The sequence below is a fragment of the Fistularia commersonii genome, chromosome 4 (genome assembly GCF_037954325.1).
Source record: "Fistularia commersonii isolate RoL2024-O1a breed Wild chromosome 4, RoL_Fcom_v1.0, whole genome shotgun sequence".
NCBI classification, from domain to species: Eukaryota; Metazoa; Chordata; class Actinopteri; order Syngnathiformes; family Fistulariidae; genus Fistularia; species Fistularia commersonii.
This window is the reverse complement of record NC_141287.1, coordinates 17,499,102-17,516,858: the sequence shown is the minus strand read 5'-3', so window position 1 is coordinate 17,516,858 and position 17,757 is coordinate 17,499,102. Positions and strand designations below refer to the sequence as shown.

At 39.4% G+C, this 17,757-nt stretch overlaps 1 protein-coding gene across 5 annotated transcripts in view; it reads right to left on the bottom strand.

The window, feature by feature from the left end:
* LOC147234953 (dedicator of cytokinesis protein 9-like) overlaps positions 1-17,757 on the bottom strand; it is a 72,530-nt gene that overhangs the window by 22,948 nt on the left and 31,825 nt on the right. For all 5 annotated transcript variants that reach the window (XM_086145673.1, XM_086145672.1, XM_086145669.1 and 2 more), the window contains exons 2-15: positions 17,364-17,480; positions 13,365-13,454; positions 10,741-10,823; positions 9,790-9,859; positions 7,758-7,853; positions 7,076-7,210; positions 3,940-4,114; positions 3,223-3,275; positions 2,247-2,321; positions 2,001-2,141; positions 1,362-1,580; positions 730-852; positions 472-554; positions 201-323 (exon numbers count right to left, since the gene is read on the bottom strand). In XM_086145673.1, coding sequence (XP_086001799.1) covers positions 201-323; positions 472-554; positions 730-852; positions 1,362-1,580; positions 2,001-2,141; positions 2,247-2,321; positions 3,223-3,275; positions 3,940-4,114; positions 7,076-7,210; positions 7,758-7,853; positions 9,790-9,859; positions 10,741-10,823; positions 13,365-13,454; positions 17,364-17,480 — 1,583 coding nt within the window. The remainder of the gene's footprint in view (positions 1-200; positions 324-471; positions 555-729; positions 853-1,361; positions 1,581-2,000; positions 2,142-2,246; positions 2,322-3,222; positions 3,276-3,939; positions 4,115-7,075; positions 7,211-7,757; positions 7,854-9,789; positions 9,860-10,740; positions 10,824-13,364; positions 13,455-17,363; positions 17,481-17,757) is intronic.

Genomic DNA, 17,757 nt, shown 5'->3' with positions numbered 1-17,757 from the left:
TGAAATTCCAAGACAGAAAGGGTTCAAAATAAATGGATTGCTCTGTGTTACTTGAATCTACAGCACATAAAATACCGCAATCCTTACATACAGAATTTATTTAATCCATATACAGACTTGGTGAGGCCATTGCACCAATGCAAACCAGTTTGGTTACACATTTAAAGTTTTTTTGACATTTAAAATGCAATGCTACTGACTTTCTAAAATCAGCCAGCAGTTTCAGCATGTCGTCATTGGAAAGCTTATTGTTGTCCTGTCGGTACAAAGGGGAAAAACGAGCGCTTTTGTCGAGCGTCCCTGAAGCATCTTTAAACAATGTCCTGCAAGAGAGAAAAGTCAGAATCAATTGCCATACTGTTCATAAGAAGCAAAATAACTCGGAATGACATCCGAGGGATACACCACATACATCTTTTCTACTTGTATTAGAAAATGCATCAAAAATATAAGTGTGTGCCTGAGACTTACCGTGCTGCCCAGGCAAAGGGCATCCTGTACTGACCCAACCGACTGCATGCCTGCTTGGCATTTTTCAGGACCTTCTGCGCCACCTAGTTGAAAACAAGGTAGTGTTGGATAAGGAAAAATATTCAGCACGCTGCTAAGTGTGAGGCGATTACACATAGAAGATGCTGACGGACAAACACAAAATGAAACACAAATGCATTCCCTGCCTGCCGTGATCCCATTCAATAATCAATAATGTGAACAATCCGGTGAAAGTACCTTGGTGGAGTCAGAGCTCTTCATATATGGTTCGGCACAGTGGTTGATCCCCCCCTGGAGCACCTTCTCGATGCGAGCAACCAAGAAGATGTCTGGATGGGGGCATGTTACTGAGAACACTCCCTGTGGAGATATTATACAATTTTATTCTTTAAAAAATCTTCACCCTATTTTCAGTTGCATTAGCTCTGAAGGATAATTGTGGCATGCTGTCGACTAACACTATTTTACACAATTAAAAGACACCATGTAAAATATAAGACAAATAATGTGTACTTGAAATCATAATGAATAAAGAAATATATATCAGGGATATTCAATTAAAATTCAGAAGGTCCAGTGACAACCTTCAGCAAAGGGCTGAAACATGGAAATACGCTTTTTTTTTAAAATTGAATATAACATACACCACATTGCAATAGTATTTATGTCAACAAATTGCTGTCATAATAAGCTGGAAAATTAAAATGCAATCCTAAAATGAGGATATAAATTGTTCTCATTAATGATAGGAAATAAAAATATTGCCGTGAGTAGCATGTGCGGTATTTTTCTTAATCTTTACTAAATCTTTACTTTACTTTTTTTTATTTTTTTTTATTTATTTTAGATGAATCAAATGTTATTTTCACCAGTCTGGGATACTGCATAGCTGTTTCTGGTACTCCGTGCACCAACTGTTGCACCTCGGGGTGGCCGTCCCCTCCCCCATTGATATAGTGCGTGCTGTTTGCGGGCCACGGGTTCATGGCTCTGACGGACGGGTGATTCAGGTCTACGTGGAAGTCGGAAGAGATTTTTCTACCATTCTGGATGTCGAACAGCGACAGTGTCACATAAAATGGCTCCACCTATACAAAACAAAAAAAAAAAAAAAAAAAAGAATGCTTATGGTTGATTAGGACATGGTTATAATAAATTCTGTCCGCCAGTCTGATGAATCTGATGAACTATAATAGCTGTGCGGTAACTCGACACATATTTAGTACTGCAGTGAGATTTCATGGGAGGTTGTTGGATGAACACTGGATGTTCTCGGGAGACACTTTCTGCTGGGAGGGACAGCGGGACATCAGACTCCATTACACAGATTGTTTGCCATTACTAAGCCCGGAGCCTCGTTGCTATGCCAACAGGAGTCCTTCACAGCTAAAATAATGAGGGGAGGCCATCCGACTGCAAGAACAACCCATCTCAGCTGTACTTAGTCATGCAGATAATTATATTTCTGTGATTAATAGGCGCTTGTGGTCAGAAAATATCCGCCTTACATTCGTCGTTGGCCCCTCTTCGTTTTCGGCCACACAGCTTTGCAGATTAAACGCAAGGTCGTTGCAGTTCACAAGGACGCGCTTGCCAAACTTCTCCTCGAACTGCTTCACATCCGGTTCTATTCCTGAGAAATCAAGCTTCTAAAGAAAGTACAGGAGACGCACTTATATATGATTCACATCCGATCCAATGGATGTTATTACCATGTGGGAAGGTGAACTTTACGGCGTATTGTGTTTAACTACCTGTGTGTCAGGATCCAGGGTGAAGAGCTTCAATCTGGTTTCGCTCCTTATTCTAGATTCTATATCCCTTGTGCTCTGAGGAGGAAAAAAACATTTTAAGTCATTTAAGATTTTCAGCGGTCTGACGTGCATATGGTGGGAGTCAGGTGGCACAATTTTTTTTTTTTCCACCAGCTCCCATGAAGAAATGGCTTAACTGATGGCTAACAGTAGTGAAGTCTTAACTACTGCCAGCAGTTAGCATCATGAGCATGATGGGTTTTATTAGAAAACAACAAAAATCCAGCTAGATAAAAAAAAAATATACCATGTAAGTAATTGGTCTACATGTCATGTCAGAACACAGATGTTTTAATCCCTAGAAATCCACAACATTCTTCCAATGTTATGTGGATATAATTCTGTATAATAAAGGGGTCTATTGAACTAAACATTAAGGTTTAAGGGAACGTGAGTTATAATTTGCAATGAAGACAAACAGCCCATAAATCCCATTCATGATGGAAAAGTCCACCACCATAAACGATCCTGAGATGCTAATCTCATGATACCAGGTTCAGTTTAAATTGTCTGAGTGGAGACAAAAGCTGCTAAATAATGAAAAACAATCATCATCTTTAGAAGGATGGGGAACACAGTTGTGGTTTGATCAAAAACAGTTCCTCTTGTTCACTCCATCGTCTGTTATTCACCTTGAGCAACAAGCCACAATATATATATATATATGTATATGTATATATATATATTACATTCTAGATATATATAAATATACATGTATATATGTATACATGTATACATATACACATACATGCACATACACATACACACACATATCTATACACACACACACACACACACACACACACACACACACACACACACACACACACATATTTTCCAGTGTACTACTTTTGCTAGTGCAACTCAGTGTGATGATGTGACAGTAAGAATATTTTCCAAAGAAAGTACAATCTACCTGAAAGCTATCCATACTGCCAGAGGAGCTGTCTGACTTTCCAAGATCATCATCTGGGAAAGAAAATAAAACAATACAAACTTAAAACGAAAAAAAAAAAAAAAGCACAAGAAATCACAGGATGCAGAATAACAATGCAAAGGAATAATATCTTCCAGTGCCATTGTGATGATAAACTTCCTTAACACCATGTTGAGTTTGGATGGGAGACATACACTTGAATGGGTCAGGATTAAGATGGAAATATTGCAAGTCTCGACGGCATATTTAAAGGAAAGCTGAGCAATCTCTGGCCGAATATTCGTTTCCCTTACAGATGGCATGATTAATACAAGCTGAGGACTTAGGAAGATTAGTGGAGCGTTGTGTGCAGAAGCATTCACCGTCTTTCCTCCATAACTAAGCCTCCAGTGAGACAGGAGGTGAGTATTAAAAGTCTGGGTGGTCCTGTATCACACCGCCACAGAATACACGCATAATAGTGAGCCGGGAAGAAGTGGCGACTGGTGGGTGGTGCTGTGAATAAATAAAGTCTTACCTAAAAACACATATACATGTCACTGCAAATAAACTCAAAATAATGAATTGATATACCTGATCCTCAGGAGCAGATAATTATTATTATTATGTATACAATATCTGAAGGTGATTAATCTACACTAGGCATACTGAAGACTGAAAATACCTTAACCTATTAAAAAAAAGAAAATGTTGCACCATCATGAGTGTCTCCATTCCTCTTCTCCTGCATGGCGATCTCAAAGCTGCTGTGCAGGATCTTGTTGAGTGTGTTGATCCACTCCTCCATCTCCAGTTCGCTGTCGGCGGCCAGCAGGTAGGTGCTCTTATCCTGCATTTTCAGCTCGAAAGCAAACCTTCGAACCTTGTTGTTCTGGGATAAAGAGATGGAAATGATGAAAACAGGTTTTATGTTTTTTAAAACGTTGCGGTTTTAATGAGGAATCTTAAAATTTCACTACTAAGTACTAAAAAGTGGACATTATGCGCATTGTGGATCAGTTTTCAGGACTTTTCCCAGGAACATTTCAACAATTCAAACAGTCAAACTGGTTTTACAGACCACGATGTTGGTCCAACACTAATATGATTCTGAGAGAGGAAGGAATTATTTTCGAATCTGTTGCACTATTCATTTGATAAATTAATGAGGAAAAATAAGTCATTTATTTAAAAAACAGGAAAATAATTCTCATAGATGAAACAGTATAGAATAATGGAATGATGTTTTCATAATTTTCCAGCACAACACAGGATTTTCCAGGGCACCTTTTCTTCCCCTTCAATTTCCATGTGTTTTTTTTTTAAGTGGAAAACTGTTAAACTGTTTTCCAGATTTTCCAGAATATGTGAGAGCCCTGCCTACCGGCTAAGCAGAGGAAGATGACTGCAGGTTTATATATTTACATTTAAAAAAATAAAAAATAAAAAATACATCAATAAATCCAGCCCCTAAATAAAAACAAAATCTCTGTTGCTAAATTGGTTTCTTGAACTTACTACACCCCATATATCAATATTAGATTTCCCATGACTAATCAGTGGATTATCTTGAGAATACAGGCCATGATTCCAGATGCAGAAGCATCTAGAGTTTTACATGGGAAATAAGACTAAAATTATTAAGATGGATATATTTCACTATGCAAGAAAAACATACAGACACACACACACACACATACATATCACATATATATGTATGTCTAAATATGTGTTTTGTTACACTTTTCCTTTAATTCTAACTCCATGTTCAAGCGAACTTATTTTTGTTCTGATAATAAGCTCCGTACAATAGCGTGTGATAAACGATCAAATTACATTATTTCACAACAAAAAAAAAAATCATAAAGTGGGAGTCACTGATTTTCAATGTAGGGGGTCGGCTAATCCAGAAATAAAGTGACTGTCACAGAAAGCAGATGGACAGTCTGCTGTTTAGGGACGTAGTATTCCCACGTGTGTGACAAAAAAGTGACACAATGCAGTTAAGTGGTTCACCAGAGTGAAAGTATAACCTCACAACAGCCATAAAGAGTGATGTCACTGCCTCACTCGGGATTTTGCATCACCGGCTTCACCGCTTATTCTAAATAAGCTATACTGTACGTGCTTATTCAGCTGTAGCTCCTCCACAAAACAGAGCTGCCATTGTGACCGTGCCTGGGATTGTCACATAAACAGCTCCATGAAAATACACAAGCTTTTTTTTTTTTTTCTATAAAATTATGTCTTTATTCGAAATTGAGCTGGCTGCTATGTTGGCTTCACCGTAGCTTTCCTAACACAGTACAGCAACATAGTGGGAGTGACTGCAAGGACAGAAGTTATCTTCATGGTAACGCTGAGTAAACACACGCCGGGAGATGTTTAGGGCAGGAATGAAACCGGTCTTGACTTAATCAGTTGATAGGTAGCAGAACTTGAAGGCGCAGCATTACTCAGTCTCTCATTAAAACCAGGTTCAAAGTAATAACAGTATTGTACATTAAAATCGTATGCTGATATGTGAGAAATTCTTGGTCGGTCAGAAATATATGTTGGCATCTTAACAAAGTGCAACGGCAACTTGAGGCCCAGTATGACGTCACTCCAGATGCCTTTGCAGCTACATAGTTAAACATCTGCAGTTGCGCACACAGACTGCTGGTTGAATTATAAGCCATATTATCTTTGTAAGCTGAGTAGAAAACACACAACTATATATGGTACACAAAGGACCAATGACCTGTGGTCTATTTAGCAACAAATCATGAGATGTGTATAATTAAGCACATCCGAACATAATTCGAGATATCTAATTTGTCTGATGTATTTCTAGTTCATGTAGAATGGCAGCATCAGAAATAAACTATGATATCCAAGATATACCAAGAAAAGCGGTATTATTGCATGTCTGAGTGGAAATGAAATCTACTCGTGCTCATCTAAAACACGGGGTTTCTCTCTATAAAACTGTCCAATTGCAGTTAAGGGCGTTAAAATTATGGCCAAAGGACGAAATTAAATGCTCATGCGTTAAAAAAAAAAAAAAAAAAAAAAAATTAAAATACTGATCCGTATAGAAGATGACAAATAAATCATTTTTTGTAAAGCTGGTTTCCAAAGAAAAGTTCAGTTGATTTTATCCGATAAACAGAAATTAAGTTCTTTTCAAGCCAGCTTCAAAATTTTTGACTTTAGGACAACTCCGTTGAGCCAAAATAGTAGTATATAGGGCATTTTATATTTTATTTCTTATTTTCCCCACTCCAATCCAACTTTCCCTCCACCTAAAATGCAACCAAATCCTGCTCCTCTTTCCTCGATAAATATTAAGACTGAAACTAGCAGGGTGCCTCACCCGTGAAAATATCTGCTGAGATGATAAAAACATGATATTGCCCCTTGGGGTTCCTGCTCGCATTCAGATGCCAACAGGTCGCATCAATTGTGAATCCGTGTATAGAAGCGAAACCTCGGCATTCACCTTGTTCATGCCGACACAAAGTCAGCAGTAAAACATGACCTTGGGGGAAAGCTCCTGTTTCAGGGAGATGGGCAAGGCAGCTTTCAGCAGCTCCATCATTGTTAGAGCAATAACGTATTGGCTGCTTTATTTTAAGGTATACCAAGCAAGATTGAAAATACATCCGAACCGTAGAAAGGAACTTACGCTGGATGTATTCTCAGGTTATTTCTGGTAAATGTCATATTAATGTTCAGTGGGGACCTGGTTGCATCCTTTAATACCACAGTGCCAGGAGAGACATCCTGTTTGGCAAAGCACCTGCAGCACACGGAGTTCCTGCACTTTCATAATCACCGCCTTTTGTGCCAGAAGTGAGAAGTTGAATACCTGCACAACGCCCATACAGGAGTCCAAAAATATGGTCCCTTTGGGCTCTTTGGAGATCTTTTCATCTTTGTAGAAGTTTAAATTGTAGGAGCCGTCCCCCAGCTGGGTGAGGTGAAAATATCGTCTCTTAAATGACTGCAAAATTAGAACACATAACAATTTTAGATGCGGGTCAAGAAAATGTTAAATTATGATGACTTTACCTAAACTATGAACAAAAATATTTCTTCCGAGATAAAAAAATATTCAATTTTAATCTGGATAATGCATAACTTGATCACTATGTAACAAAACTTTACAACATCTAATAACATTTCATTTACATTGTAACTCACTTTTCTTTAATAATCTGTGTTACTACTTTTGCATGTAATTCCATCCAATGTAATTGCATGAAAGCTGTAGTAGGATTTTATATATTTGATTACATAAAGTGAATGTCTTTTCATAACAAAGAGAAATTGTGCAACATTTGGCAAATTTTCATGCAAATGCACAGTTTAATCCTTTTTTCTAACCCCCTTTTTTTTTTCTAAAAGATTTTTCGAAGCAATTGGGAATTTTCTGTCAGCTCATCACGACCACCATGAAAGATTGCATTTAAGCGAAGCTGCAAAGACACAAATTGCAGCTAGTATACATCGAAAGGTTTTGGTAGCGTGTCGTATTAAGTGTATCCCACCCTCATTGTAACGCTGATGGCACTGTTCATGTTGCCTTTATAAAGCCAACCGTGTTTGGTGATGCCATCTTTCTGGGATCCCAGGGAGGCTGTATCCTGCAGAAGACAAAGAAGCAGAATGGGGACATTTGTACCCTTTGCAAATAAAATTTGTGATAAATCATAACACTGGCAATTTGTTGCTAAAACGTCATGTTCAACCCAGGTAAAAGGCGGAAAATGTTCATCATTTATCAAATGACAACTGTTGAAAGAGGAGTAAAATATAGAGGAAAAAAAATCCAATCATTTTGGTCGAAGAAACATGCTTTTCTCATAAGAGGAAAAAAAAATACTTTCAATCATGTCACAATTTTATAACATCGAGGCTCTGACACGCCTTCTGAAAGAATTGTCTCACTGTGTACGAAATGCCTGATCTTGACACGAGTCCAACCTGATGTAGGTCTATCTCAGTGAAAACAAGCAGAAAGAAGAACATTCAACAAACTACGACTGTGAACCCAAATAAATATCAAGATCTGTGCGGGAGATCCGAAACACATGCACCTGATCATCTCACACTTCGGCGGTGGGTCGCACGAGGTCATGTCCTTCACTGAGAGAGATCGTGCGTGACAAAACAAAGCAACCGAGATCAACCCGATGCGAAGATCTTTCCAAATAAACCAATTTCAGGAGGATTGAAAGGGTAGAGGAGACGGGTACGGTCCAGACGGCTCTTCCCGGGTTCCCATCATCCTTGCACGGAAAACCCGATACCTTCCATGCCTTAATGTGGAAAGGTAGCGGTGAAGATCTGTACACCTGACTCTCACACACTCGAAAGACCGAACGGCCGTTCAAGATGTCTTCATCCATGTCTTGTAGCACCTCTGCTTTTTCCTTTCTCGATCTCATAAAGGAAAAAAAAAAAAAAACGTTTTTTTTTTTTTAAATCCTGGCAGGAATTTGAATATTTTAAAGTTCCTTGTGGAGAGATCTGAAAAGCATCTGGAAAGGTTCAGTGCCTGCTTCTCCAAGCTAATGTCTAGACAACATTTAGAAGTCTCTCTCTAGAGAGCAACAAATCACTGGGTTCATTCAGTCTGACCTCCAGTTTACTTGAGAAGATTCAAAGACAAATGAAGACAGCAAAATATATATCAATAAATAAACACTACTCACTCAAGGAAGATGAATAATCTAACTGACGTGTTGTCCTGAAATGTTTTTTGATTAAAACCAAATTCATTAGGGGAACAAAAACAAATGGTCCTCTGCTTTTGTTTAATCTACCCAAGCAACCTCTCTAACAAACACAAATCTTGGCACAACTGTTGAGAAGCAAGAGACAGAGCAGCCACGAGGCTTATTTTTTTGGAGCTTGTCATCCAGATGAGGCTGAGCAGGACGTGCTGCGACCCTGACCCATGTAAACCCAAAGCGCGCGGCTCACCCATCTGCAAGAATCAACACAGGATGAAAAGAAACATCAACGATTCCTAGTTCCATAACTCGACAAATTGCGAGTATATTTTCCTGCCTTGTTGAGACGTACTTCGACGTGAGATGTCAAAAACATCCAACATTAGGTGAAGACCCCTTCGTGTGACGAATAACTGGGTCTCAGTCACAGTTGTGCCAACCTGAACTAGTCAAATGAATCCAAATATTTGCTTTGAAAACAAAAGATCTCTTTTCTATAGGTAGAAAAACAAAAATACTTTGTACTTTGTATTACTATGTAATGCAATGTCATATTTCAGCCATGTGCTGTGCAATGTAATCCACAATGTAAATGTCACGGCCAATAATCTTTGAAGATTATCAAATGTAATTATCTCTATTTGCTTAGACAGAAAGTGGATTTGTTAGCCAAACTCAATGACAGTAATGATACACGTTAAATTTAGCACAGGTTTTCCAGACAGTGGAAACATTCAACGGCCAATACAACTCACACGCTTTTCTGGTAAATCGTACCAGGGATGTCGGTAAAAGGGTCCGTATACTGTAAATGACTAATAAGGATGGAAAGACAGGAACTCACCTCGTCTTTATCAACATCCTCGTCCACTTCATACACATGGGCCGCCAGTTTGTCAGGCCTGGACACTTTACTGTCAAGTGTAATATCAACATTCGTTAACAAGGAGATAAGACAAACATTGCATAGATAAATAACGAAATATCAAAACGCTCTGAGTGACTGAAATCTCTCTCCTCTGTATTTATATGATAAATAAATTACACGTAACTGATACACTTAGTTTATATGATGTCAAACAATTGCATTTATCACAATTGCCGTCCATATTTACCTGCTATCTCAAGTTGAACGATGTCACCAAATGGCTTATGTTACTTTTGCATGTAATTTCTAAAGAGTTATAAAATGCTGCTCTTGATTACTTTTCATTTTAATAATATGCACCGTACTCAAAATAGCCAAAAAGGCAAACCGTTCTGGGGACGATATTGCAGGAGGGTTTAAAACACACACAGGGCAGTATTTTGTCTGCTACAGACCGATGGTAAGACTTTGAAAAGAAGGTTTTGATCAGTTGATGCACGTCATGACGCATTGTTTTCACTTCCCCCAGATTCTGTGAAGTGGCAAAGTGTTTGGCAGCAGTGACAATGTCAAGGTCAGCATCAGCCCATATTCTGACGTACCGACAGCAAAAGTAATATTCTTCAGGGAAGGGGCAGGACATGATGACCATCCCCTGATTTTTTTTTTTTTTTTCCGCTCAAGGGAAAAATGACTTCTCAAAAACACAGTCACAGCTGCGGGAAAATTACAAAAGTGCACCGGCTAAACTGACAGCCCTAAAAAACACCATGTGAATGAGTGCTTTTGTTTAAAATCTCAGGTATTCATGTAATATTCAGAGTAACTGCTCTTACTTGCCCATCTCAAGAATGTCTTGGCATATTTCCACATTGCCTCTGTGAGAATAGCAAGGTGAAGAGTTGGGGTTTGTGACTAACCACTTACTTTGGTAGCTGTCGAAAATCTCCGGAATAGTCCTCGTATTTGTAGTTGACAACATGCCAGTCGGTCTTGTAGGTCTTGATGCACTAAACACAAAGAATGAAAACACCAAAATATGGCAAACAATGTTTTTTTTTTTTTTTTTTTATGATGATGAAATACAGCTTGCCACTTTATGGCTACAGTTGTTGTTAAAAGTGGAAGCATTTAAATGTGGGGTTAAGTCGCCACCGGTAATGGGGATGGATGAGATGCGGCGGTTCCATATGGAAATAATGGTGTTGATTGAGTTTCACTTAATAATGAATGAAAAAAAGTGATCAAAATAGTTCTGTGGGGTTTTTATAATTGAACCTGTGGGATAATGGCATGACCCTATTAACTTTTTTCTCCCCACACCCTCTCCATTTGCTGCACCAAAATCAGTCTAAGTCCAAGAAACGCCGAAATAATTGGCTCGCATACCCATCATTTCTCAATATTAAGAGCCTCCTAACTCCGGCAGCAACTCCGCCTTGATTCGACAGACAAGAGTTGAGCATTAACATTCCGCCTCGTTTTAAAATACACCAACACCACCTCAGAGGGAGTGTATCTTCTACTCCCTTTCTTGGAAAAGGCATTATCATGGGATGGGACAGGGCCCACAGCAGCAGGCCACTTGTACTGCTACATAAATTCTCCAGTGCTGCCCCACCAAGCCCACAAAATGCAACCTGATCAGATACAAGGAGACTCTTGCTGGGTTGGGATTTGCAGCTGTGCTGGTAATGTCTCACAACACTCCACCAGGTATTTTTTTTGTCTTACAGACATTAAACAAAGGGGTTGAGGGAACTTTGACTTGGGAGGATAAAGCTTGGCGTGTGGTAGGTTTTGGCTTTTAAGACAAAAACAAAGTGAAAGCCCAAAATTTCACATTGTAAACCAAATCAGGGTCATTCTTGGCAATGAACAGTTGTTTTATCAGCACCAACTGGAAATAATTAGCGACTAAATTTGGGCTTACTTTCACACAGTGGAAAATAAGAGGACCTTACGAAACAAGTTACAATGGCCACAAGGTAGTGCAGGTACATTTGTTATGATTGTTCCCTTTTACAATTGTTCAAAAATTGTATAATTGTTTTTCATTATTTTCTTTTTTCTTTTGGGGTGTCATTTTGGCTGATTATCAATAAGACACCCCCTTGCCAATAAAGAAAACAGTCCGTCATTATGTCGACCAACTTCAGCGTTTATTGAATTTGACGATAACATTAAGCCGTGGGTTGGACAAGACCCAAACAACTTCCATAAATTTGTAAATACTTGGCGAAAGGAAAGATCAAGAAAACCCTGTGGCGGAATTAAAGGAAATTCTATGCTCAAGAATGTCTTTTTTTTTTTTTAGGAAAATACAAATTAACCTGGAAAACATATCATCATCAATCTTACTTAGACTACTACAGCCGAGCCGAATCTACCGGAGGCATTACATTTCATCTACAGTCCAGATCTTAACAATCTTGACCCGAAGCAGCTCTCGCACATCAGTTGAACCTCAAACACCTGGGTGATGACATGTGTGAAGACATTCGGAGGCGTGTTTTAACCTGCAGGCGAGTGAGCAACAGCTGAGGCAGACCGTTACTCACGAGAAGGTGAGTACGGGTACGCGTCATTCCTGATTTTGAATCCTTTACATTTGATTCACACTGACTAATTGTGATGGAATCCCCAGACCGAGGGTTTTACGTTCCCTAAAGGCTGCCACAGATTTGACTTTTTTTTTTACAAATAATAAAATCACTCTTTTGGAACAGGAGCAAATGGATTGAATGGGTGGTCGATTGAACGGGTGGGCGATCACCTGAAAACTGCAGAGCTTGCTAAGCAGGATAAAAATTTGAATACAGAAGTTTTAAACATTTCCGGTGCACGTGTAAGAATCACGTATGATCACAGTTGCATTGCGACACTACAAAAATACTAGTATCACCTCTGAGATTTTTCTATGATTCCACTTGATTAAGTATTAGAGCTATTTGACAGAGCCACCAAAGTAAAGCAGGAACACAATTAATGTCATCTTGCAGACGAGTGTTTCCCCTGCAAGGACGTGTCAAGATCATCTGCTGGGGGAAAAAGGCCCATCATCTAATGCCAAAACATGGTTTCCATTTGGATTTTACCGCAGGCGTCGGTGGTATGAAGACCAATTGAAAATGACCAGACGTGTGATAAATATGAAAATAACTTCTCTTTGTAATGATTTCCCTGGCTTAAATATACAGCGCTGAGGTTATACCACACCCTTCTGAGGAACGATCAGTTCACACCATTTAAAGTTTTATGGCGGCTCAGTACAAGAAGAGACCTGTAAAACAAGTGAAGCACTACTTACATCAGCTCTACGTAACAAATATGGTAATTACACTAATAATTTTGCACGGATGTGTTTGTGTAGTGCATTAAAGTGATCCATACCAACTATTTGACCTCTTGTGCTAGACTTTCCACGATCTGTCACTATCAGTCACTCTCACATTACGAGGCATTTTCTTTATCTGGCAGTGCCTTTTAAAGTGCTGATAAAGATGTTACAATAATTTTGGATTGTGTTTTCAGTAACTGTACAGACTTACCTCCTGGACGAAAAGACTCTGGGCCTCCCTTTCTGCATTTTCAGGCACTGTGGGATACAGACTCCTCCCTTGCCGCCTCAAAGTTAAAATCTGTGAGATAGTGCAGGACTGTGATTAGGACAGATACAGTACAAACACGATCAAAGTAATTACTGTGTTAAGGAAATCCAGTCAGCCGGACACTTTTCCAAGTTGTCCGAGTGTGATAGATACTGTATTCCCCGCGATATTTACTGCTATGGAAAGGTCTAACATCCATGTGAGGTTAAAAACTACAACTCTAAATAAGGCTGGCATCCTGAGAAATGCGCTGGATCTGGCTCATTTTCAGCTTTGTACAGATGGTCGATGAGTAATCAACCTTCTTTACATCTCTAATACCTCCTTAAAATCTTCAATCACGACCAAAAGGTTTGCTCTGTCCTGGAACTCAGGAACCAAACTCAATCCCTCCTCTAATATTTACCAGGTAAAATCTGGCATTGTCATTTATTCATAGGACACACTCACACACAGAAACTCTTTTTAAAGAATTGTCTTTGCACAAAAACAAATATTAAGTTCCCTCTGGTATTCTTCCACTGTATCATAATAAAACTTATCAGAACATTGCCTATTCAGATATAATAATATGCCTCGATGAGACACCGGATATGAAAAAAAAAAGAGACAAAACAAACTCAAACACCACAAGGCGAACACAACCGAAATTGTTTGCTATGACTGTGTGTTATACAAATAATAACCATATTAGATAAATTTAGACTTCAATTCATGGCAGAGGTATTATTCGCTAAATTATTCTATTTTCATAGCTCAAAGCCACAATATTGCCTTTGGCAGAGAGTATGAACATCATATTACGAAGACTACTCAGACAAATTCTATTTGGATGTGGAAAGGCTTCGGCCATCTATTAATCCACTCCTACGTTTATCTATTGAAAAACAAACAGCCAACTGCTGACTGAAAACAACGATTGGCAAAATATCCTATGATGTGACATTTAAACACAAATTAAAGGGACTCAGAAGATGAAGAAAACAAAAACAAATATGGGAAGCAAAAACAAGTAGCAAGTCCGTTAATGATCTCCCTGTTCTTTTGAATGACTTTTGGACTTAATGTCTTACGGTGTTAGTCCAGGCATTAGTCTGTTATGACAAATTCCATACTGGGCTTGTATCTAAGAACCCCTAGTTCTCTCTTCCTCTCTGCAGGCAGGTTTCCTGCAGGGGAGATGGTAATCTTCAAAATCCGTGCGGCAAAAAATAAAGAGGCGTAGAGGTGAGCCTGGAAGTGGGCAACAGGAAGCATTTAATTGGGCGACGAGTTGTCAAAGAAAGGCACGTTATTCTTTGGGGAAATAAAAGCAAAACTAGCAGGGAATGCTCCGGTGCGCAGCAGGATGCCACAAATATTTCTTTTGTTAAACCTTCCCTTATCAGAAGTCCAATTCAGCAGAGTGAAGCTTCAGCACTTTTCGGAACAATCCTGGTTGGAGCTTCACATGACAATGGAGGACAGACAGCAAAAACACCCACTAGGGCACTTTAATCGGAGAAGCTGTGAAATATCCCACCTGCTTTTGATGGATGGTCTTGAGCATGCCTTACAAAGAATAAGTGAGACTCGCAAAGACAAAATTCCCCAGAAATCTCCCATAGAGGGCACAGACTTGCAGAAAAAATACACCCTTCCAACAACTTCCTGATGAAAACCAGATGGAGATGATATAAACAATTTGTCTTACAGACAAAAAAAAAAAAAAAATACCAACACAACTGGACTTCTCAGCAGGAATAAGATAGTGTCAAGGATTGATAAAGGTTCCTACTCAGGAAGAGGAGTCCAAAATTGGATTCATGCTAAAAAAACAAAACAAAAACTGACTGCGAAGGACTTCTTACTGCTTCTTTTGGCTTGGATTTGTCCTCGCCTAGCACTGGATATTTGGCCCGGTCTCTTTGGTGATCCAGACCTCCCTAACAATACACACTCACCGTGCCTCCTTTCAACCAACCACCGATTCGTCCTTGACACAGAGGCTGACCAAAAACCTGACTGAAAGAGGCTCGGAGGCCCGTACAGATGTTACACTCAATCATTGTGCCTCTGGTGTTTCAACCCCCCGAATCCGAATCACCTGTCAGCCCCTCACAATGCACTGCTTGTATGTAAGTCTCTGTTCTGTTCTTAGCAGGAGGCTTGAAGAGCATGACACAGGAGAAGAAAGTCAAGGCTGCCTTGTGTCACTGTACACCCGGCTGCCAGCCCTCGGCAAACCTTTTCACCTTGAGTCTATTCGATACGCTCCTGCCGCGTCGAGATTTTTCGCAGCGCAATGAGTGGTGACTGGAAATAAACCGGACTTTGCACTACGATACTCCACACAATATCTCACATCAATGTCTTTCTCAGATTATTTCAGATCTCTCGGGAACAGTGCCAACATCGACAAACCCTCCGATGGATAATTTTCCTGAAGGAACTACCGAGTGTAACAGAGTGCACGATGTTGCACTTTCAGTCAGTAGATGACATGATATTTATCTTATTCTTACAGAAGCAGAGAAAAAAAAAAAACGTATTTCTTTGAAACTAAAGACTCACTGTTGTCTCCGTTCACTATTTAGAGTGAAAAAAACAGATGATTAAATACTAAAATTCCTGTTGGACCTTGCTGTCCCTCTGTATCGGCAAGTCCTCTTATCAAACCCACAAGAATATGAGCATAAAGAAATATGATCCGGTTACGGTTATTTTGTGTGGTTAATATGCAATGATACGGAAAAAAGCTGAAAACTAGAAAAACAAAGAAGACAAAATAAAATAAAAACGAACAGAGTCATAAAAGGCATAAAAGCCCATTTGCTGCCTTCGAGGGGTATCATGTTTTGTAATAGAGCTGTTATGACGCTCCAAAAAAACAGAATGATACAAACCCGTAGTACTTCAGATTGAACTTGATCCTACAAATCAGGTGCTGGAGCTTTCAAACAGTACAAGTAAGTCCTGATTCTCTGACTGCTTTCGAAGAATTTCTCTCATGCAAAACGTTCACTCATCTTTGAAAACTTCTTGTATGTGCAGCGTCCTATGAAGAATCTCTCTTTTATAGGGACAGAACAGTTTGGATCTATGACAACTATGACAAAAAAATGCAGCTCTATAAAAATGCTGCTCAATAATACTATAAGAGACAGGTTGCACGGTCAATTTTCAGGTAATGTGATATATTGTTATGGTTGTTGAGAGACTTCTTTTAATGAAAAAATTCCTTTGGTGATGCCATCAGTGTCGCCGGGTGCCATTGGGCCACTTTTCCATTTTAAATGTTTCCAACCTGGATGTGGAAAGTGTGAGGGGAAAATACGTCCTGTAGAATGTGGCTGGAGATAACACTTACTCTGTCACAACATTGCAGCCAGAATGAGCCAATTAAACAGATGGCCCCTGACCCCTCTCTTGCTATAGCATGGAAGGATGTAAACAAAGGAAACCCGCTGTGAATGACCGCACCCAGCACTCACAACACTGGAAACTTCTGGACCAAAGGAAAAGACTGCAAAGCCAAACAAATAAAACAAAAGAAAACACGCAAGAGGGAGGCTGGCCCATGATGGTGGTCAGATAATACAAAATAGTGTAACCTTGTATGATCTTAGATCAGATTCTCAAAACACAATTATGTTTAAGTAGAACCCTGAAAGACATTATTCAAATCGCTTTCTATCCGGACTGAAAGTATTGTTCACAGCAGTCACACGAGAAGCCAAAGTGCAAATCCAAACCTGCCAGTGTTGTTACTTTTCCCTTGGCTACACACAATTGCATGACAGACTTAACAGCCACTATACATCCTACAAATACCACTGACCTACAGAGCATATAACTGTCATTCTTGAGTGCTTTGGCTGTTCGTCACTGCAGAATGATGCATTCAGTCCAAAAAAAAAAAACAAAAAAACTCCTCAGTTGAAAAGGGACAAAACTTACCTCAAAGTCCTCCAGCGGGAACTGCAGCATGTCTCGGAGGACATCGCTGAGGATCTGGGTCTTCCTTTGCACCAGCACATTTTCATAATCCAACGGCTCGATCACTTTGGGTTTCACCTGGACAAAAACACACAGATCAATGTGTTACAGAGGTTTTATCTTGAAGTTCCTTGGGTGCTGTGTCATGCATTCAAGGAATAAAACGCTCAACCCAAACACAAACTATAAAGGCCATTGGGTCACCATTATATAGAAGACTGACATAGAAAATAGAAATTATCTTTAAATCAGTGAAGACAAGAACACTCAACAGTGCGGTTATGTCATCATCTGCACAATACAAGTCAAATACACACTAGACATATCACTTTTGCAGTTACGGGCAGAGTGCTGG